This window comes from Saimiri boliviensis, chromosome 17 (assembly GCF_048565385.1).
Source record: "Saimiri boliviensis isolate mSaiBol1 chromosome 17, mSaiBol1.pri, whole genome shotgun sequence".
NCBI classification, from domain to species: Eukaryota; Metazoa; Chordata; class Mammalia; order Primates; family Cebidae; genus Saimiri; species Saimiri boliviensis.
Genome location: NC_133465.1, coordinates 6364256 through 6386541, shown reverse-complemented (window position 1 = coordinate 6386541; position 22286 = coordinate 6364256). Strand labels below are relative to the sequence as shown.

Sequence of the window (22286 nt, the reverse complement as noted above, 5' to 3'; positions counted from 1 at the left end):
ATCCCACTTCAGTCTCCCAAAGTGTTGCTTGGGGTTAGGGGAGGGGTGACTCCAGGCTACACGCTGGTGTCTCTCTAGGTCACATGGACCTGAAGCCCACTGGCTCTGAACCCAGTACAGAACCAAGACTTGCCCCAGAATTGCAGTCCTTGTGGCCTAGACTGCTTTTCAGGTTTATTTAGGACCCCAGCACACTTTAGTCTGCAGTGGCAAGATTTGTCAGAACTCATGTTGTGACCGCTGAGATGGGCAGTTCCCCTCCGGCTAGGGCTGGTCTAAATGCTCCCTCCCTAAGTTTGAGCTGAGTTCTGCCTGCTATTGCTTTCTGCTGCAGCAGGGCATCACTGAATTCCCATGCACAGTCCCACAGTCCCTGCATTCTCCCTCCCTGAAGCATACGAGTTTTCTCTCTGTGCCAAGCAGCCATTGCTGGGGTTGGGGGATGGACAGCGTTGGCAATTCAAGGCTGTCTTTCCTGCTCTCTTCAGTGCCTCTTGCAGTGATATGAAATTGAAACAGTGTACTATCATTACTCACCTGAAATTTGGTTCTTATGAGCGTGCTTTTTTGTGTGGATAGTTCTTCAATTTGGTGTTCCTGTGGGGAGGACAAGCTGTGGAGACTTCTATTCGTCCATCTTGCTCTACCTTCTTCCCTCTTTTTTTTTTTTTTTTTTTTTTTTGGTTTTTGTTCAAATAAAAAGTTTTTGAGTCAGTTGCAGTGACTCACCCTTGTAGTCCCAGCACTTTGGGAGGCTGAAGCAGATGGAACACCTGAGCCCAGGAGTTTGAGACCAGTTTGGGCAACATGGCAAAACCTCGTCTCTACAAAATAAAAAAAAAATAGCTGATGCGGTGATGTGCACCTGTAGTGCCAGCTACTGAGGTGGCTGGGATGGGAGGACCACTTGAGCCCAGGGAGGTCAAGGCTGTAGGGAGCTGTGATTGCACCACTACACTCCAGCCTGGGCAACAGAGTGAGACCTTGTCTGAAAAAAAAATTTTATTAAACAATTTTAAAAATTAAAATAAAATTCATATTGCATAAAACTTACCATTTTAACCGAAGTATACAATTTAATAGCTTTTAATAAATGTACAGTGTTGTGCAACCATCACTATCTAATTCCACAACTTTTTTTTTTTTTTTTTTTTTTTTTTTGAGATAGAGTCTTGCTCTGTTGCCTGGGCTGGAGTGCAGTGGCATGATCTCAGCTCACTGCAACTTCCACCCGCCAGGTTTAAGCACTTCTGTCTCACCCTCCCAAATAGCTGGGATTACAGGTGCATGCCACGATGCCCAGCTAATTTTTGTGTTTTATTAGAGATGGGGTTTCATCTTGTTGGTCAGGCTGGTTTCGAATTCCTGACCTCAGGCTGTCCACCTGCCTCGGCCTCCCAAAGTGCTGCGATTACAGGTGTGAGCCACCAAGCCCAGCCAATTCCAGAACATTTTTATCTCCCTGAAAAGAAATCTTGTCTTCATTAAATAGTCACTTCCTATTTCCCTTTCTTCTCAAACCCTAGCAGCCACTATTCTGCTTTCTGTCTCTGTGGTGTCATACATTTTATGGTCTTTTGTGTTTCACTTCTCTTAATCAGCATGTTTTCAAGATTTATCCTTATAGCATTTATCAGTACTGCATTTCTTTTTATGGCTTAATAATGTTCCATTGTATGTATACGGCACATTTTGTTTATGACTGGCAGTGTAGTAGGTTTGTTTACACCAGCATCACCACAGACTCTGAATAATGCATTGTGCTTTGATGTTAGGACAGCTGTGATGCCACTAGACTGTAGGAATTTCTCTGCTCTGTCAGTAATTTTTTTTTTTTTTTTCCGAAAGCCAGTAGCCTCATAGAAGGCTTTGTTATAATCTTATGGGACCAGTGTTGTGAATGTGGTCCACCATTGACTGAAATGGCTTATGCAGTGCATGGCTATAATTTTTTCTATGTGTGTGTATTCTTTAGGTTTTTCCATGCATAAAATCCTATCATTTCTGAATAGTGATAGTTTTACTTTACAATTTGGATGCTCTTTCTTTGTTTTTTGTTTTGCCTAATTGATCTGGCTAGAACTTTTTTTTTTTTTTTTTTTTTTTTTTGAGACGGAGTTTCACTCTTGTTACCCAGGCTGGAGTGCAATGGCGCAATCTCGGCTCACCGCAACCTCCGCCTACTGGGTTCAGGCAATTCTCCTGCCTCAGCCTCCTGAGTAGCTGGGATTACAGGCACGCACCACCATGCCCAGCTAATTTTTTTTATTTTTAGTAGAGACGGGGTTTCACCATGTTGACCAGGATGGTCTCGATCTCTCGACCTTGTGATCCACCCGCCTCGGCCTCCCAGAGTGCTGGGATTACAGGCTTGAGCCACCGTGCCCGGCCTTAGAACTTTTAATATCATGTTGAATAGCAATGATGAAAACAGGCATACTTGTCTTGGTCCTGATCTTAGGGGAAAGCTTTCAGACAATCACTATTGACCACTTTGATCTTCATTATATACAGATTATGTAATTGTGAATTTGCCTACTTGGTGAAATTTATTTGTAATGTCAAAATCAAAACTAATACTGCTTTCTTCTTCTTCTTTTCTTTTTCTTTTTTTTTTTCTTTCTTGAGACAAGATCTCTCTCAGTTGTCTAGGCTGGAGTGTAGTGGCATGATCATGACTTACTGCTCACAGTCTCAACCTCCCAAGCTTAAGTTATCCTCCCACCTCAGCGTCTGAAGTAGCTGGAACTAAGGTGCATGCCGCCACGCCTGGCTAATTTTTGTATATTTTTAGAGACAGGGTTTTAGCATGTTATCCAGGCTGGTCTCCACCTCCTAGGCTCAAGTGATCCTCCTGCCGCAGCCTCCTAGAATGCTGGGATTACAGGCAATGAGGCACTGCACCTAGCCCCAAGAGTGCTTTGATAGTCATCTGCAGACGTATTAGTCCAGGCTGCCACAACAAAAATAACATAGACTGGATGGCTAAAACAGTAGAAATTAGGCCAGGGGCAGTGACTCACGTCTGTAATCCCAGCCCTTTGGGAGGCTGAGATGGGCAGATCACTTGAGGTCAGGAGTTCGAGACCAGCCTGGCCAATATGGTGAAACCCTATCTCTACTAAAAATGCAAAAATTAGCCTGGTGTGGTGGGGTATGCCTGTAATCCCAGCTACTTGGGAGGTTGAGGCAGGAGAATTGCTTGGACTTGGGAGGCGGAGGTTGCAATAAGCCAAGATCGTGCCACTGCACTCCAGCATGGGTGACAGAGACTCTGTCTCAAAAAGTAAAATGAAATAAAAATAATAAAAACCATAGAAATTAATTTCTTAGAGTTCTGGAGCCTAGAAGTCCAAGATCAAAGTTCTAGCTGATTCAGTTTCTGGCAAGGGCTTTCTTCCTGGCTTGCAGACAGCCATCTTTTTTTCTGTGTCTTCATATGAGAGAGAGGAAAAGAAGGAAAGGGTGAATCCCCTGGTGTCTATTCTTACAAGGACACTAATCATATTGGGTTAAGGTCCCATCTTTATGACCTCATTTAACTTTGATTATTTCCTCAGAAGTCCTTTCTGCACATACATTCATATTGGGGTTTAGGGATTCAACATAATGAATTTTAAGAGGACACAATTCAGGTCCCAGAAGTTTGCCCCTACCCCCACCCCGCTAATTCATGTACTTCTTGTATCCATTCCATCCACACAGCCCCAGAGGTCTTAACTAGTTCCATCATCAACTCTAAAATTCAAAGACCTTATCTAAATATTATCTAAATCAGAGATTGGTGAGACTCAAGTTATAATTCGTCCTGAGGTTAAATTCCCTTCCAGCTGTGAACGGTTGAAATCAGACAAGTTATGTGCTTCCAAAATACAATGGTAGGACAGGCATAGGATGAACATTCCCATTCCAAAAGGAAGAAATCAAAAGGAAAAAAAGGATTATGGGTCCCAAGCAAGGCAAATTTCTTTCTTTCTTTCTTTCTTTTTTTTTTTTTTTTTTTTTTTTTTGAGACAGGGTTTCACTCTTGTTGCCCAGGCTGGAGTGCAATGGCATGATCTCAGCTCACCTCAACCTCTGCCTCCTGGGTTCAAGTGATTTTCCTGCCTTAGCCTCCCAAGTAGCTGGGATTACAGGCATGTGCCACCATGCCCGGCTAATTTTATATTTTTAGTAAAGACAGGGTTTCTCTGTGTTGGTCAGGCTGGTCTCGAACTCCTGACCTCAGGTGATCCACCTGCCTCTGCCTCCCAAAGTGCTGGGATTACAGGAGTGAGCCACCTCCCTGTAATCCCAGCACTTTCAGAGGCTGTAGCAAGCAGATCATGAGGTCAGGAGTTTGTGACCAGCCTGGCCAATATGGTGAAACCCCATCTCTACTAAAAATACAAAAATTAGGCAGGCATGGTGGCACACACCTGTAGTGCCAGCTACTCAGGAGGCTGAGGCAGAAGAATTACTTGAACCTAGGAGGTGGAGGTTGCAGTAGGCTGAAATCATGCCATTGTATTCCAGCCTGGCAACAGAGCGAGACTCCGTCTAAATAATAATAATAAAAAGAACAATCCTTTGCTTTGCTTTCGTTTGCTTTGATGATCTGACTTCCAGGCTCACTGGAGTAGCAGAGTCACTCTACTGCTCTGTGGGGTGGCCCTGCCCCTTCATCTCTCTGCAGGGGCCCCAACCCTCTGAAACCAAGGAAGACATAATAGCATTGCCCCTGGGCTTATGGTAAGAGTGGCAGCTCTGAGGATCTGTGATCCCCTTTGGCATCATTCTTTGCTTTTCTTGAGGAATAGGGCACATTGACAGTCAAGTTAACTCATGGTTTTGTTTTGTGGAATCAAGGAAGTCCAACACCTTCCTTCATTCTTTCCTACTTTCTCTGTCCTTTTTAGTTCAAACTATCAGTTTCTGCTGTTACAACACCTTATCTGTTACTGGCTTCTGAGGTGGCTGATTAACATCAAGGGTAAGCTATTTATAGAGTGAGTGTCCAACCATACTTTTGGTCTTCTCTCTAGAGCAAGCTTTTTTTAGCAATATGGATCGGCTAAGAATTTTTCAGATCTCTAAGTTCTAGTTCCATCTTGCTGAACAATTCCTTCTTCAATTTCTCTCTCTCCTCTTGCATTTTTACCGTAAGTGCTCTAGGAGGAACCAAGCCACTTTTTCCACACTTTGCTTAGAAATATCCTGAGATAAATAGCCAATTTCATTTCTTACAAGTTTTACCTTCCATAAAATACAAAAGCACAGTCAGCCAAGTTCTTTGCCACTTTATACTGAGGACCAGCTTTCCTTCAGTTTCCAATAACGTGTTCCTCATTTCTGTATAAAGCCTCACCAGAACTGCCCATAATGTTCATATTTTCAGTATGCGCCTCAAAACTTTTTCAGCCTTTGCTTATTACCCAATTTCAAAATCAATTCCACATTTTAGGTATTTGTTATAGTAGTACGTCTCTTCTCTTACCCCTCGAATGTACCATACCTCATTTCTTGATACTAAAATCTGTTTTGGTCACCTCAGACTGCTATAACAAAAATGCTATAGTCTGAGTGGCTTGAACAACAGAAATTTTATTTTCTTACAGTTCTGGAGACTAGAAGTTCAAGATCAGGCTTCTGGCTGATTGATTCCCAGTGAGAGCTCTCTTCCTGACCTGTAGATGGCCACCTTCTTGCTGTGCCCTCATGTGGAGAAAGCAGGGAGAGTGAGCTCTTAGGTTGGTGTCTTTTCTTCAAGGACACTAATCCTCTCAAGTCAGGATGTCATTCTCATGATCTCATTTTATATTAATTACTACCTTAGAAGCCCTCTCTCCAAATACAATCACATTGGGAAATAGGGTTTCAGCTTAGATTACTGGAGAGACACAGAGCAGTGGTCATGTGTGGAGTCATGAAAAATTAAATAGCCCTGTACACACATTCCCAGCTGAGGTTGAACAAGGTCATGGTCTGCCTTCTTATTTGAGCTCTCATACTGTAAACAAATATTCTTTTCATAGTCTTTATAATGCCACTTTTTTTCATTTTTGTGGTTTTTTCTTAGTGTTTCACTGTTCTTCACTTCATCCAGTTTTATTTTCTTCATGACTCCTATAATTATCAGAAATTATCTTATTTGTTTGTTTACATATTAATGGTCCCTTACTCCACTAGAACATAAGTTCCAAGAGAGCAGGGACCTTCTCTCTCATTCACTGTATTCTTTTCTCTTATTTACTATATCATCCCCAATGCCTGGAACAGTAACTAGCATATAGGACAGGAGGTGTCAATGGATACTTGCTAATGAAGAAATGAATATTCTAAATAAAATGTTAAAAAGCAACTTACTTAGAGGCTTCATAAAAGCCTCTTCTTTAATCGAACCCTTACTAGATAGAAAAAAACATAGCATTGTAGTTTTTTATGTTTTGTTTACATTTGGATTAATTCCCAGATCCTTTTTGATTTGAGGATCTTAGGCTTGTATATTGATTTATTCTTCTAACCTCACTGTTTATGTTTTGTTTTGGAGGGCTTTCTTTTGAAAGAGCTTTGTCCTGTCCCCCAGGCTGGCATGCATGGCATTGCTCATTGCAGCCTCGAATTTCTGGGCTCAAGCAATCCTCCTGCCTTAGCCTCCCAAGTAGCTGGGACTACAGGTGCCCACCACCACGCATGGCTAATTTTTGTATTTTTAGTAGAGATGGGGTTTCGCCGTATTGACCAGGCTGGTCTCAATTTCCTGTCTCGTCATCCACCCACCTCATCCTCCCAAAGTGCTGGGAATACAGACATGAGCCCATAGGGTTTTTTTTTTTTAGGAAACATAAAAGGAACCCTGAAGTTAAAATTGGTATATTTAATTGACAAATTTGTTGTTTTAACAAGACTTTTTCTTTAAGCATTTTCACAAGTTTTACGAGGACTTTAAATGTGCTTTTTATCAGTAAAGACTGTGTATAGTGGCAAGTTATAAGAAAATTATAATTACTTTTTTAAAGTTGATAAATTATCAAAGCAGAGTCCATTTTAATTTTTAGTGATTATTGCAGAAACTATTGAGTAAACAGCTTTGTAACTTTCCACAAGAAAGCCATACTTTAGACAGTTGAAAATAAACCCCTAGATTTTAAGGTTTTTTTCATGTAATGGACTATGGTTTTTGGATGTCATCTTTATTATTTTATTTTTCTTACCAAATCTAATATTATCTCTTTTGTATTTAGGTTCGGTTGGTGATAGTGGATGGCATTGCTTTTCCATTTCGTCATGACCTAGATGACCTGTCTCTTCGTACTCGGTTATTAAATGGCCTAGCCCAGCAAATGATCAGTCTTGCAAATAATCACAGATTAGCTGTAAGTATTAACTAGTGAAGAGAGTTATACAACAAAGTCAAGACTGTATAAAATGTTAATGTCAAAATGTATAAAATGAAATAGCAAAATAGCATTTGCCTGAGTAATAAATAATATAGACATGCAGTTTTGAGTAGTTTCTGTTTGGTTTGGTTTCTATTAAAAAATTCTAGTCATAAGTGTCAGTTTTCCTTCAAAAAACAAGTGTAATTAATCTGTCATTTTAAAAAATGGACTTTGTAGCTGGGCACAGTGGCCCATGCCTGTTATCCCAGCACTTCCAGAGGCCAAGGCAGGCAGATCACAAGGTCAGGAGTTGAAGACCAGCCTGGCCAACATGGTGAAACCCTGTCTTTTTGCTAAAAATTAAAAATTAAAAAAATTGGCCGGGCATAGTGGCACATGCCTGTAATCACAGCTACTTGGGAGGCTGAGGCAGAAGAATTGCTTGAACCCAGGAGACGGAGGTTGCAGTGAGCCAAGATGGCACCATTGCACTCCAGCCTGGGCAACAGAGCAAGACTCCATCTCAAGAAAAAGAAAATGAACTTTGTTTGATAAAGAAGTCTCACCTTTGTTAATTGCAGTGTCTTCTTTGTTTAAATAAACTTTGGATGTTTTTCAGGTCAACTATTCCAACATCCCTGGTTTTCTTTAACTCTGACTCTTTGATTATTATGTAATATATAATCACAGATTCAGATCGATTTAAACATTACATAGTGTAAACAACCTAGATGATTTGAGGTAGAGCTAAATAACTTTTGAAGATTTGAAATGTGAGGAAAGAAGTAAATATAGGCTCAGAAGTGAAGAGATTTTTTTTTTTTTTGAGACGGCATCTCACTCTGTCGCTCAGGCTGAAGTGCAATGGTGTGATCTCAGCTCACTGCAGCCTCCGCCTTCCAGGTTCAAGCATTTCTCTGCCTCAGCCTTCTGAGTAGCTGGCATTACAGGCGCTTGCCAAAATGCCCAGCTAATTTTTTTGTATATTTAGTAGAGATGGCGTTTCACCATCTTGGCCAGGCTGATCTTGAACTTCTGACCTTGTGATCCACCGACCTTGGCCTCCCAAAGTGCTCGGATTACAGGCATGAGCCACCACACCCTGCCTATATCTGTATCTATTTATCTGTCTGTCTATCTATCTATCTATCTATCTATCTATCTTTTTTTTAAGTTTTGCCTTACTCCTTTTTAATTGCCTGTTTGCCGTTACTTCCCATTCTGAAACTGCATCTCACCATTGACACAAATACACACACTTGTCTGGGAGTAAGATGTAAGAAGGTCAGACTGCTTAGCTTGATTTCTTTGTCTTTACCTTAATTAGAGAGACCTTAGCACATGCTTGTAATACATCATAAGTAAATAGAGAACTTCCCCAATAAAATCATTTCAAAGCAGACTTTTTTTCTTTGAATTTCCAGATCTTTGCCATATGCTGAAAAGTATAGTGCCCTGTGTTTGAATTACTTCTTGCTTAAATTAATTGTAATTTAGCATTTTGTTAATGTCAGTGAAGAGCCCCCAGTAGGGGGCACTCAAGGCTAATGGGTTACATAGTTCCTTCCTTTATTTATTTTTTTGTTTTGTTTCGTTTTTTTGAGACAGTTTCACTCTGTTGCCCAGGCTCGAGTACAATGGCATGATCTCGGCTCACTGCAACTGGGAGGCAGAGGGCCTCCCAGATTCAAGCAATTCTCCTGCCTCAGCCTCCCAAGTAACTGGGACTACAGGTGAATGCCGCCGCGCCCAGCTAATTTTTTGTATTTTAGTAGAGACAGGGTTTCACCGTGTTGCCCAGGCTGGTCTTCAACTCCTGAGCTCAGGCAATCTGTCCGTTTTGGCCTCCCAAAGCATTGGGATTACAGGTGTGAGCTACCGCACCTGGCTCCTTATGTTATTATTTTAACAGAAATAGCTTCATCTTTTCTGACTAAAAAAGCAATCCAAACAATAACATCAAATCGTAGATAGTGTTTAAGAAGAGTGCTATAAATATAAATGTCCTAACATGGAAGAAGATATATACAGATATATTATTGAGTGAAAAATTTAAGTTGTATATAAAATATATTTAGTGTAATCCCACATTAGAGAAAACTTAAAATTATATGTATGCATTTATATTTGTATATATGAAGAGGAAGATCTGAAAGGACCAAAACATTAACAGTAGCTACTTCTTTTTTATTTTTTTGGAGACGCAATCTTACTGGAGTAAAGTGGCTCAATCAGGGCTCACTGCAGCATCAACATCCCAGGCTCAAGTGACCCTCACACCTGAGCCTCCCTAGTAGCTGAAACTACAGGTGCATGTCACCATGCCTGCTTAATTGTTTTATTTTTTTATTTTTTATAGAGATGGAGTTTCATCATGTCTCCCAGCTGGTCATTAATTCTTGGGCTCAAGTGATCATCTGCTTACCTTAGCCAAAGTGCTTGGATTACATGCATGAGCCACTGTGCCCAGTTTTGGTTACTTCTAAGGATAGGATTTTGTGGAGTCAGGGACACACTTTCCCCCTCTTACTTTATAAATTCTTTGCTTGAAGGTTCCTCCCCAATTAGCATATATATATATATATGTGTATATATATATATATATATATATATATATAACATGTATGGCTTTTGATAATGTATTTTATAATTTTTTTTTTCTTTGAGACGGAGTTTCGCTCTTGTTACCCAGGCTGGAGTGCAATGGCGCGATCTCGGCTCACCGCAACCTCCGCCTCCTGGGTTCAGACAATTCTCCTGCCTCAGCCTCCTGAGTAGCTGGGATTACAGGCACGCGCCACCATGCCCAGCTAATTTTTTGTATTTTTAGTAGAGACAGGGTTTCACCATGTTGACCAGGATGGTCTCGATCTCTTGACCTCGTGATCCACCTGCCTCGGCCTCCCAAAGTGCTGGGATTAAAGGCGTGAGCCACTGCGCCCAGCCCGTATTTTATATAATTTTAAGGCCAGATGTGGTGGTTTACACCTGTAATCCCAGCACTTTTGGAAGGCCAAAGTGGGAAGATCGCCTGAAGCCGGGAGTTTGAAACCAGCCTGGACGACAAAGCCTGACCCCATCTCTTAAAAAATAATAATAATAATAATAAAATAAAATATGAATAATTGGCCAGGCAAGGTAGCTCATGCTTGTAATCCCAGCACTCTGGGAGGCCGAAGCGGGTGGATCACAAGCTCAAGCGATCAATACCATCCTGGCCAACACCTTGAAACTCTGTCTCTACTAAAAATACAAAACAATAGCTGGGCATGGTGGCATGTGCCTGTGGCCCCAGCTACTCAGGAGGCTGAGGCGGAAGAATTGCTTGAACCCAGGAGGCGGAGGTTGCAGTGAGCCGAGATTGTGCCACTGCACTCCAGCCCTGGTGACAGAGCAAGACTCGGTGACAGAGCAAGACTCTGTCTCAAAAAAAAGAAAGAAAATTTTAGGGTGTTACCAGTGCAATGGTAACAGTTAACCTTTTTTTCCTCAGGTTTTGTTTTTGTTTTTGTTTTTGTTTTTTTGAGATGGAGTCTTGCTCTTGTTGCCCAGGGTGGAGTAAAATGGTGCAATCTTGGCTCACTGCAACCTCTGCCTCCTGGATTTAAGTGATTCTCCTGCTTCAGCCTCCACAGTAGCTGGGGTTACAGGTGCCTGCCCCAGTGCCTGGCTAATTTTTTGTATTTTTAGGATGGGGTTTCGCCATTTTGGCCAGGCTGTTCTTGAACTCCTGACCTTAGGTGATGTGCCTGCCTTGTCCCTGCAAAGCGCTGGGATTACAAGTATGAGCCACCGCACCCAACCTGTTTCTGTTTTCTTATGTAAAAAATTCATTTTCAGAGTAAACAACTTTTTCTTACTGTTTTTCATGGAATTTTGTTATCAGTTTTAGCTTGCAACATCAACTTTTTTCTGGAGGGAAGATCTGTATTAGAAGACTATATAAAGTAACCATTTCTGGAGATTTTGGGGTGGAAAAATAACAGATCTGCCTTCTATGTTAAGTCTGCCTGAAATACTTTTGTTTTCCCTGTTTTATTTAAAATTATTATCTTTCAAAACCTGGAACCTTTTTTGTAGGTCAGTATTTATTCCAAGAGAATTAGCAATATGAAACTTTGAGGGCCATCTGTGAGTTCCAAAGCAACTCCTGTGGCCGTTACTAGCCACCTAGCATAATCATAATTTGGAATCATTTGACCTGACTACTAGGATTTTTTTTTCCTAGTTCATCTACTTATATTGTACTTTCTTTATGATTTTAAGTCTCTTCTCATAATTTGTTGCCTCAGTTTCTTTTTTTCCTATAAGATTATAAAATACTATATTTGCCTCCTTCCTAGAAATGTAAACATTGAGGTCTTTATTAAGGATTTCATATTCCTTTGAATAAAAATATTCTGGGGAGGCAATAATGATAAAGAACATGGACTCAAGCCAGCTGCAGTGACTCATGCCTGTAATCCCAGCACTTTGGGAGGCTGAGGCAGGTGGATCACTTGAGGTCAGGAGTTCAAGACCAGCCTAGCCAACATGGTGAACCCCCGTCTTTACTAAAAATACAAAAATTAGCCAGCTGTGATGGCAGGCACCTGTAATCCTAGCTACTTGGGAGGCTGAGGCAGGAGAATCGCTTGAACCTGGGAGGTGGAGGTTGAAGTGAGCTGAGATTGCGCCACTGCACTCCAGCCTAGGCAACAGAGCAAGACTCAATCTTTCTTTTTTCTTTTTTGAGATGAGGTCTTACTTGGTCACCAGGCTGGAGTACAGTGACATGATCATGGCTGACTCCTGTCTCAACCTCCTGGGCTCAAGCAATTATCCCACCTCAGCCTCCTGAGTAAGGTGGGACTACAGCTGTGCACCACCATGCCCAGTTAATTTTTTAAAAAGTTTTTTGTAGGTCAGGCACAGTAGTTCATGCCTATAATCCCAGCGCTTTGGGAGGCTGAGGCAGGAGGATCGCTTGAGCCTAGGAGTTCAAGATCATCCTGGGCAACATAACAAGACCCTGTCCCTTAAAAAAAAAAAAAGTTTTGTGAGCTAGATGTGGCAAATTCCTCTAGTCCCAGCTATTCAGGAGGCTGAGGTAGGAGGATTGTGTGATTTTAGGACTTCAAGGCCAACCTGGGCAACCTAGCAAGACCCCATCTCTAAAGTATGAAAATAAAATATTTTATGATCAGTAGAATCGTGTTTTCAGATAACTACATATTTTATGGGCAGATTTTTAAAGTTTTTTTATCCGAAAAATTTTTATTACATAAATGGCCGTCTTGTTTTTTTTTTTTTTTTTTGAGTTGGAGTTTCACTCTTGTTACCCAGGCTGGAGTGCAATGTCGTGATCTCGGCTCACTGCAACCTCTGCCTCCTGGGTTCAGGCAATTCTCCTCCCTCAGCCTCCTGAGTAGCTGGGATTACAGGCACATGCCACCATGCCCAGCTAATTTTTTGTATTTTTAGTAGAAACGGGGTTTCACCATGTTGACCGGGATGGTCTCGATCTCTTGACCTCATGATCCACCCGCCTTGGCCTCCCAAAGTGTTGGGATTACAAGCTTGAGCCACCGCGCCTGGCCAAATGGCCATCTTTAATGGGGAGATTATTTTCAGATTACTAAAATAACAAGACTTTACTTGATAATTTTTAAAGAGACTCACCTAATTTTCTTGCATTTTGTTTTTATAGGTAATTTTAACCAATCAGATGACAACAAAGATTAATAAAAATCAGGCCTTGCTCATTCCTGCATTAGGTGGGTAATCAGTGAGATAAACATTTTAGTTAATCACAGTTTTTCCTATCTCTTTTATTTGATTCTCATTGAGTACTATAAGCTCCATGAAAGCAGACTGTATTTGTCTTGTTCACTGGTTAATCTTAGCACTAAGTACAGTACCCTTAGATACTGACTGTTTCTTTTAGTTACTTAACATTTATTGAGTGACCAGACACAGTGTCTCACACAGCTGTAATTCTAGCACCTTGGGAGGCTGAGGTGGATCACTTGAGGCCAGGAGTTCAAGACTAGCCTGGCCAATATGGTGAAACCCCATCTTAACTAAAAATACAAAAAATTAGCCAGACATCGTGGCACACAACTGTAATCCCACCAACTTGGGAGGCTGAGGCATGAGAATTGCTTGAACCTGGAAGATGCGGCTGTGAGAAGCTGGAATCATGCCACTGCACTCCAGCCTGGGTGACAGAGCTACACTGTCTCAAAAAATTGAGTATCTACTGTCTAGCAACTACTGTGTCAATGATTCTTGCCCCCGGAGAATTCATAGTGTTAGGCAGAAAGAGGGGTGAATCCACTTAAATACACACTACGGTGAATATCGTGGTTTTGTTAGAATACAGTGCTTCAAGATGTATGTCCACTAAAATCTTAAAAAATATTCTACCAGAGTTTTTACTTTTCTTCCAGAGGTCAGAAATATATTAGGTTTGATGATATGAAAATTGGCAAATATATGGACTCAGACTATTAAGTTTTCTCAAAGCAAATAGAGGATAATGATTTGCAATATTCCCCTAGATAGGTAAAAATCTTGTAATCTCAGGATGTTACTTATTTCCCAGGTTTGTTTTTTTTTTTTAAAGCAAGTATACTTTTGTTATGTTAAATTAAGTCAAGTAAGATTATATTTGATCAGAGGCATTCTGAGAAATTTATAACCAAGTCAGTAAGGCAATATACAGTTATTATGTTCTTTACTCTCAGGGGAAAGTTGGGGACATGCTGCTACAATACGGCTAATCTTTCACTGGGACCAAAAGCAAAGGTCAGTATAGAAACAAGTTCATAATTCTGAATATTGGGTTAATTACACTGAATGAACACTTACAAGTTTCTTAGAGCTAGTCCTGTGGGTTAGATATACAATGATCTATATTGTTGCCTTGCCTGATATCACCTAGAAGAAACATAGAAATGTGTTGTTATTACTGCACATTTAGCTACATAGGAAATTATCTGGAATATTTAAATGATGGGGTGCATGCACCTGAAATGAGTAGGTGGCCAAGGAATGCCATTTTCTAAAGCTCTTTGAAATCATTTATTAGCCATGTAGAAGGAGGTTAGTACTCTATGTTCTTGGAAGAGATTGAAAAGAAATAATAAAATCAGGACAAAAGGAAAATTGTTGAAGTGAGCTTTAAAATTAATTTATTTGGAAGATAGAATTGTTTTTCTTAGTTGCTTAGTGTATTTCTTGTATGAAATTGTGTCTGTTTTTTTTTTATTTTGGATTTTGCTGTCTGGCTTTTATTATCCAGTTTCACAAGTATTGTTCTTTAAAAGTATGGCAGCATGAAATCTTTGTATTTGTTTTTAAAGCAGCTGAGCAAGTGAACAAAGCAGCTTTTATTTTCTTGAAAATAGGCCATTGAAAGCTGTGAAGTCTTTTCTACACTTATAGAAAATGTCAGATTTATGCTAGCCTCTCTGCTTTGTGATTAATTGGTATAACCTAGAGATCTTGGTTTGGAAATGCTTTAATAAAGGGAGAAATTAAGATAGCATGCAAGCAAAGATGGACTAAAGGGTCACTTAAATACATATTGGGCCTAGCCAGTGAAATTGTGTGTTTTTTAATCTGCATTTCTTTGTTGTTCTACAAACAAAAAAATCCTGCCTGATCAAGTTAGGTTTTACTGACGTGAAGCTCATATCATAATTGATTACACTTCTGTATGTATCTTTTGCAACTGATCATGCAGTTTGTGCCTACTTTAAAAATGGTATTTCCAAAGAGATCAGGTAACGTTTTCCCCCTCAACAATATGTAGTACTTTACTATTGACTACCTCCCCCAAATTTAAACAGATTTTTTACTTTAAACCAATATGACTGTTAAATCTGCCTCTTAATTTTTTTTTCTATGATCACAAGTTGCGATAGTTCCCCTAAGTTTGTAAGTAAGTCACTGTCTACTAGATTCACAAAAAGAGTTCTTTTCTCAGCACAAATCTTATTGTAAAGATTTGGCAACAGTTCTCCAGCTAAGAGTCTTTTGAACGTATTCTTATACTTTCCCAGTTTTAGATTATTCTGTAAAGCACATTCCATCATTTATTTTTTCTTAGGAATTCTGCCTGAACTAGTATACAGTAAGTAGTCTTCTTCAGACTATAATTCACTAATCACTTAAACTAGGGAGGTGGAGGTTGCAGTGAGCTGAGATCATGCCACTGCCCTACAGCCTGGCAACAGAGTGAGACTCTGTCTCAAAAACAAAACAAAAAAAAAACAAGAAAATGATGCACAACACCAATGCTGAATGTAGATAGATTTGCTGTTCTATAATATTTTTTCTACATTGCATAATATCTTATTTTTTAAATTTTTATTTATTTATCATACTGTCATTTTAGTCAGTGCTTGCTTGTACTAGGTATTTTACTAGGCACTTTATTTTATTTTTTCTTTTTTTGAGACAGAGTCTCGCTCTGTCATATAGACTGGAGTACAGTGGCACGATCTTGGCTCACTGCAACCTCCACCTCCCAGGTTCCAGCGATTTTCCTGCCTCAGCCTCCTGAGTACCTGGGACTACAGGCACGTGCCACCACACCCAGCTAATTTTTGTATTTTTCGTAGAAACGAGGTTTCACCATATTGGCTAGGATAATCTCAGTCTCTTGAGCTTGTGATCCGCCTGCCACAGCCTGCCAAAGTGCTGGGATTACAGGCATGAGCTACCGTGCCCGGCTTACTAGGCACTTTAAATGCAACATTTCAGATAATCTTTTCAATAATTATTTACAGAACTTATACCTATTATTATTCTTTTTTTTAAATCATAACCTATACACTGGCCTATTATTATTAAAAGTCAGAAAACCAAGGCCCAGAAAGGTTAACTGAATAAAGTAATAAATAATAGCTACTATTTATTGAATATTTATTAACTGGCCTTTATTGTGCAAAGTACTGTGTGTGGGTGGGGATGTGTGTGTGTGTGTGTGTGTGTGTAATTTTTATTTTCCACATAATTCTATGAAATAGTATTATCAGATGAGATCAGGCACGTTCATGGTGGTATGCCTGTAAACTGAAATCGTATTATCTACATTTTATAGCTGACTTTGTAAACCATCGTTTTTTTCTTTTTTTGAGAGGGAGTTTCAAAAAAACTTGTCCAGGCTGGGGTGCAATGGCGAGATCTTGGCTCACTGCAGCTTCTGCCTCCCAGGGTCAAGTGATTCTCCTATCTCAGCCTCCTGAGTAGCTGGGATTATAGGTGCCTGCCTCCATGCCTGGCTAATTTTATATTTTTGGTAGAGACAGGGTTTCACTATGTTGACCAGGCTGGTCTCAAATCCCTGACCTCAGGTGATCTGCCCACCTCAGCCTCCCAAAGTGCTGGGATTACAGGCGTGAGCCACTGCACCCAGCTATAGCTGACTTTATAATAGAGTGTGTTCCTTTTCTCCTATAATAACTGTTTCTAGAAGGTAATTGTAGTATTGTATTGATTGCCAGTCAATATGAATATGTAGCTTACTGCCTTTTTTAGGTAAAATCTTTTTTCTTCAAATCTTCCTTTTTTTTTTCAGGCTGTGGATATATGATAAATAATGTACATACTTTATGTAATCAAAATAAACTGACCTAATTTAATAGAGTAGTTTTGCTCTTTATCATTTGAAGCCTGGCATCTTTAAGTTGTTAAAGTTGCGTGAGCTTGAGCCCCAGAAGTTGGAGAACAGCCTGGGTAAGATGGCAAGACACCATCTCTACAGAAAAACAAAAAATTAGCCAGGCATGGTGGTACACACCTATAGTGCTAACTACTTCCGAGGCTGAGGTGGGAAAATCACTTGAGCCCAGGAAGTCAAGGTCGCAGTGAGTTAATGATTGTGCTATTAAGCTTTAGGCTGGGCCACAAAATGGGACCTCATCTATAAGATATTTAAAAAAAAAAAAGTTAAATGGGGCAGGGCTCAGTGGCTGACGCCTCTAATCCCACCACTTTGGGAGGCCAAGGCACCTGAGGTCAGGAGTTTGAGAACAGCCTGGCCAACATGGCAAAACCCTGTCTTTACTAAAAATACAAAAATATTAGCAAGGCATGGTGGTGGGTTACTTTAATCTCAGCTCCTCAGGAGGATGAGGCAGGAGAATTGCTTGAACCTAGGAGGCAGAGGTTGCAGTGAGCTTGGGCAACAGAGCAAGACTCCATCTCAAAAAAAAAAAGTGGCATGAAATTTTGTATGCTTTATGCTTTAAAAATTTTAGTTTATTTTAAAAGGAAAATGGAAATTCATATCAAGGAAAAATAGTTATAAAAATGAACACTTTTTATTTGGATAGGAAGACTAAAAATCTTTTTTTTTGACACAGGGTCTTGCTTTGTTGTCCAGGCGGGAGTGCAGTGGTGCAGTAATATGATCTCAGATTACTGCAGCCTCAACCTCCTGGGCTCAAGCAGTCCTCCCACCTCAGCCTCCCAAGTAGCTGGGACCACAGGCATGTACCACCACACCCAGCTAATTTTTGTATTTTTTGTAGAAACACGGTTTCGAGATGTTGCCCAGACTGGTCTTGAACTCCTAAGCTCAGGCAGTCCAGCTACCTTGGCCTCCCAAAGTGGTGGGATTGTAGGCATGAGCCACGGCACCCATCCAGAAATAAAAATCTTAAATAGCAATATTTATATTGGGAATTGAACTTAAGTGTACTCTCTCATGCCCCAGACCCCATCCTTTACCAGTAACACCTGATTTTTACCCTTAGACTAATGATGGAATGATATTCCAACAGTTATTAAAATAAATACCTTTATGTGTGTCTTTATAATATGTGAGTTTTCCTTCAATTTGCATATTCATGATTATATGAGGCCAAGATTATTCAGAATTACACTACTCTTTGCCAAGAAGATCTGGTGGTAGAGTAATAAATCAACACCCCCACACAGTATTTCATATGTGTGCTCAGTTTTAGAGTACAAATTGTGCTTCTGTCTTGTTTCTTCCTGACCCAAACTATGTAGTTCAGCCATATGTTAAGCTACATCTCAGCTGGGGCCATGAGCCAAGTGATTCTTTGATTTAGTTTTTCATTTAAAAAGATCTCTAGCTGGGCGCAGTGGCTCACGCCTGTAATCCCAACACTTTGGGAGGCCAAAGCGGGCAGATCACGTGAGGTTGGGAGTTTGAGACCAGCCCGACCAACTTGGAAAAACCCCATCTGTGATAAAAATACAAAATTAGCTGGGCATGGTGGCAAGTACCTGTAATCCCAGCTACTCGGGAGGCAGAGGCAGGAGAATTGCTTGAACCCAAGAGGCGGAGGTTTCGGGGGTGAGCCGAGATCGCATCATTGCACTCCAGCCTGGGCGAGAAGAGTGAAACTCTGTCTCCGAAAAAAAAAAAAAAAAAGATTTCTAAAAAGACATAATGTATACAAATGGTATTTTTACCTAGAAATTTGATGTTGATTTTCAGCCTGAATAATTAATGCCCCTTTTACTTTAGGATTCTTTTTGTTTGTTTTTTGAGATGGAGTCTCACTCTGTCACCCAGGCTGGATTGCAGTGGCACAATATCAGCTCCCTGCAACCTCCACTTCCCTGGTTCAAGCAATTCTCCTGCCTCAGCCTCCCAAGTAGCTGGATTACAGGCATGTGCCACCACACCTGGATAATTTTTGTATTTTTAGTAGAGGTGGAGTCTGACTATTTTGGCCAGGCTGGTCTCGAATGCCTGACCTCAAGTGATCTACCCACCTCAGCCTCCCAATGTGCTGGGATTACAGACATGAGCCACTGTGCCCAGCTGACTTAAGGATTCTTAATAAGCATGTAAATGCTTCTTAAAAGCTTATTACTTTTTAATAATTTCCTTGGGATAAATGTACTGGGTACCTTTTTTGGACATACTGTTGATGTAATAATTTTTTGGCAGGCTAGCTGATTTTTGTCATTCAAAAAGTGATTTCCTAATAAAGGCAGGTTAAAATACACCTTGCCTCTCTTTGTTTTGGTGAATTTTTGCATTAAAGATAGATTATCAACCCTAAAAGTTTATAATCCTACTCAACACAGCTATTCTTTTTTTTTTTTTTTTTTTTAAAGACAAAAGCTTGCCCTGTTGCCCCAGCTGGAGTGCAGTGACACAATCTTGGCTCACTGCAACCTCCCACTCCCTGGTTCAAGCGATTCTCCTGCTTTAGCCTCCCAAGTAGCTTGGATTACAGTTGCATGCTACCACACCTGGGTAATTTTTGTTTTTGTATCTTTAGTAGAGACAGGGTTTCACCATGTTGGCCAGGCTGGTCTCAAACTCCTGATCTCGTGATCCGCCCACCTTGGCCTCCCAAAGTGCTGAGATTACAGGCATGAGCCACCACACCTGGATCCACACAGCTATTTTTATATTACATATTACTTAGTTATTGTGTTTATGTGTAAAGTTGCAATTGTGGAGTATAGGACATTTTGGACTCTGCTGTTTTTTGGTCTCTGTTTTTCTTTTGAATTGTGTCTGAGAAAAGGGGCAATTTCAAAATTAAGAGAGTAACAAATCATAGCCAGAATGTCCTTTTTGAATTGTCTTTGAAAGCAAATCATTATATTTTGTGTAAATAAATGACCCTTATAACTCTGATAATCTTATTTTCCTTTACTTTAGAATCTGTATTTTGTGGATTATATTAGGTTTTTTTTCCATCCAAGGGGCAGAAGCATATTATATCCGTTTTATTAAATTGTGGTTATATATATATAAAACATAAAATTTTCCACTTTGGCCAGGCGCGGTGGCTCATGCCTGTAATCCAAGTACTTTGGGAGGCTGAGGCGGGCAGATCACAAGGTCAGGGAATCGAGACCATCCTGGCCAACATGGTGAAACCCCGTCTCCACTAAAACTACAAAAAAATTGGCTGGGTGTGGTGACGCACACCTGTAGTCCCAGCTACTCGGGAGGCTGAGGCAGGAGAATTGCTTGAACTCATGAGGCAGAGATTGCAGTGAGCTGAGACTACGCCACTGCACTACAGCCTGGGCAACAGTGCGAGATGCTGTGTCAAAAAAAAATTTACCACTTTAACAATTTTTACATATAGTTCATTGGCATTAATATAGTTCAAGTACATTAATATTATGGAACCATCATCACCCATTTTCAGAACTTTTTTCATCTTCCCATACTGAAACTCTGTACCCATTAAATGCTAACTCTCATTCTTTTTTACCCCTAGCCCCTGACAATCACCATTCTACCTTCTGTCTCTGAATTTAACTGGTCTACAAACCCCATATAATTGGAATCATACAATATTTGTTCTGGTGTGACTGACTTATTTCACTCAGTATAATGTCTTCAAGGCTCATTATGTTGTAGCCTGTGTCAGAATTTTTTTCCTTTTTAAGTCTGAATAATATTCTATTGTATATACATACCACGTTTTGTTAATTCATCTGTGGATGCGTACTTGGGTGGCTTCTACATTCTAGCTATTGTGAATAAGTTACAGTGTATCAGTTTTGTTTGGTTTTTTGTTTTGTTTTGTTTTTTTTTTTTTTTTGAGACGGAGTTTTGGTCTTGTTACCCAGGCTGGAGTGCAATGGTGTGATCTTGGATCACCGCAACTTCCCAAAGTGCTGGGATTACAGGCGTGAGCCACCGCGCCTGGCCCACAGTGTATCAGTTTTAAAGTAAATCTTTTTTTGTTTGTTGAGACGGAGTTTTGCTCTTGTTGCGTGGTCTAGAGTGCAGTGGTGTGGTCTCGGCTCACTGAAACCCCTGCCTCCCAGGTTGAAGTGATTGTCCTGCCTCAGCCTCCCAAGCAGCTGGGATTACAGGCATATGCTACCACACCCAGCTAATTTTGTATTTTTAGTAGAGATGGGGTTTCTCCATGTTGGTCGGGCTGGTCTCGAACTCCTGACCTCAGGTGATTTGCCTACCTCAGCCTCTCAAAGTTCTGGGTTTACAGGCTGAACCACCGTGCCCAGACTAAAATAATTCTTAAAAGCAGTTTTGTTGTTGTTTGTTTGTTTGTTTGAGATAGAGTTTCACTCTTGTTGCTCAGGCTGGAGTACAGTGGCCTGATCTCAGCTCACTGCAACCTCAGCCTCCCGGGTTCAAGCAGTTCTCCTGCTTCAGCCTCCTAAGTAAGTGAGATTACAAATATGCACCACCACACCCAGCTAATTTTGTATTTTCAGTAGAAAAGGGGTTTATCCAAGTTGATCAGGTTGATCTCCAACTCCCAACCTCAGGTGATCCTCCCGCCTTGGCCTCCCAAAGTGCTGGGATTACAGACATGAGCCACGACATCTGGCCAAAAAGCAGTTTTAAAGGTTTTTGTTTATATTTGTTGCTGTTACAGTACTTGAATATAGTTAATAAGAGCTTAGAAATTTTTCAGCTACCTTCAGCTTTCAGTTTTGTATTATTTTGTATAAGACATAATAAAATCCCAGATACTGTTCTGTCATGACTTATTTTTGGGACATAATCATTCTATTTTATTATTTCTGTAGAGATGGGGGTCTCACTATGTTGCTCAGGATGGCTTCAAACTCCTGATCTCAAGCGAGCCTCATGCCTTGGACTCCAAAGAGCTAGGATTACAGACATGAGCCATATCATTTTAAAACAATGTCTTCCTGTCTTATTTTTATTGGTATAATATGAAGTAGTGTTTCTCATTTGTAGTATAAAAAATTATCACAATTCTTCAGCCATATTAAAAAAATACATGATTTACTAGAGACAGTTTGGGAAATACAAGCAAGCAACCTTTACCTTGCGATAACAACTATTAACTTTTTGATTGTAGTCTTCCATCAATTTTTTTAGATGTCTGTATACATACTTATAAGATTATACAGTATAACTTATTTAATATATTATTAATACTTTCCTATCTCATTGAGTATTTTCTTCCACCTTTAGTTTTG

The 22286-nt window shown here is 40.2% G+C and overlaps 1 protein-coding gene across 1 annotated transcript in view; it reads left to right on the top strand.

The window, feature by feature from the left end:
- RAD51C (RAD51 paralog C) overlaps window positions 1-22286 on the top strand; it is a 64787-nt gene that overhangs the window by 24940 nt on the left and 17561 nt on the right. The window contains exons 5-7 of the mRNA XM_074388089.1: window positions 7224-7355; window positions 13051-13117; window positions 14090-14150. Of these exons, the coding sequence (XP_074244190.1) occupies window positions 7224-7355; window positions 13051-13117; window positions 14090-14150 (260 nt within the window). The remainder of the gene's footprint in view (window positions 1-7223; window positions 7356-13050; window positions 13118-14089; window positions 14151-22286) is intronic.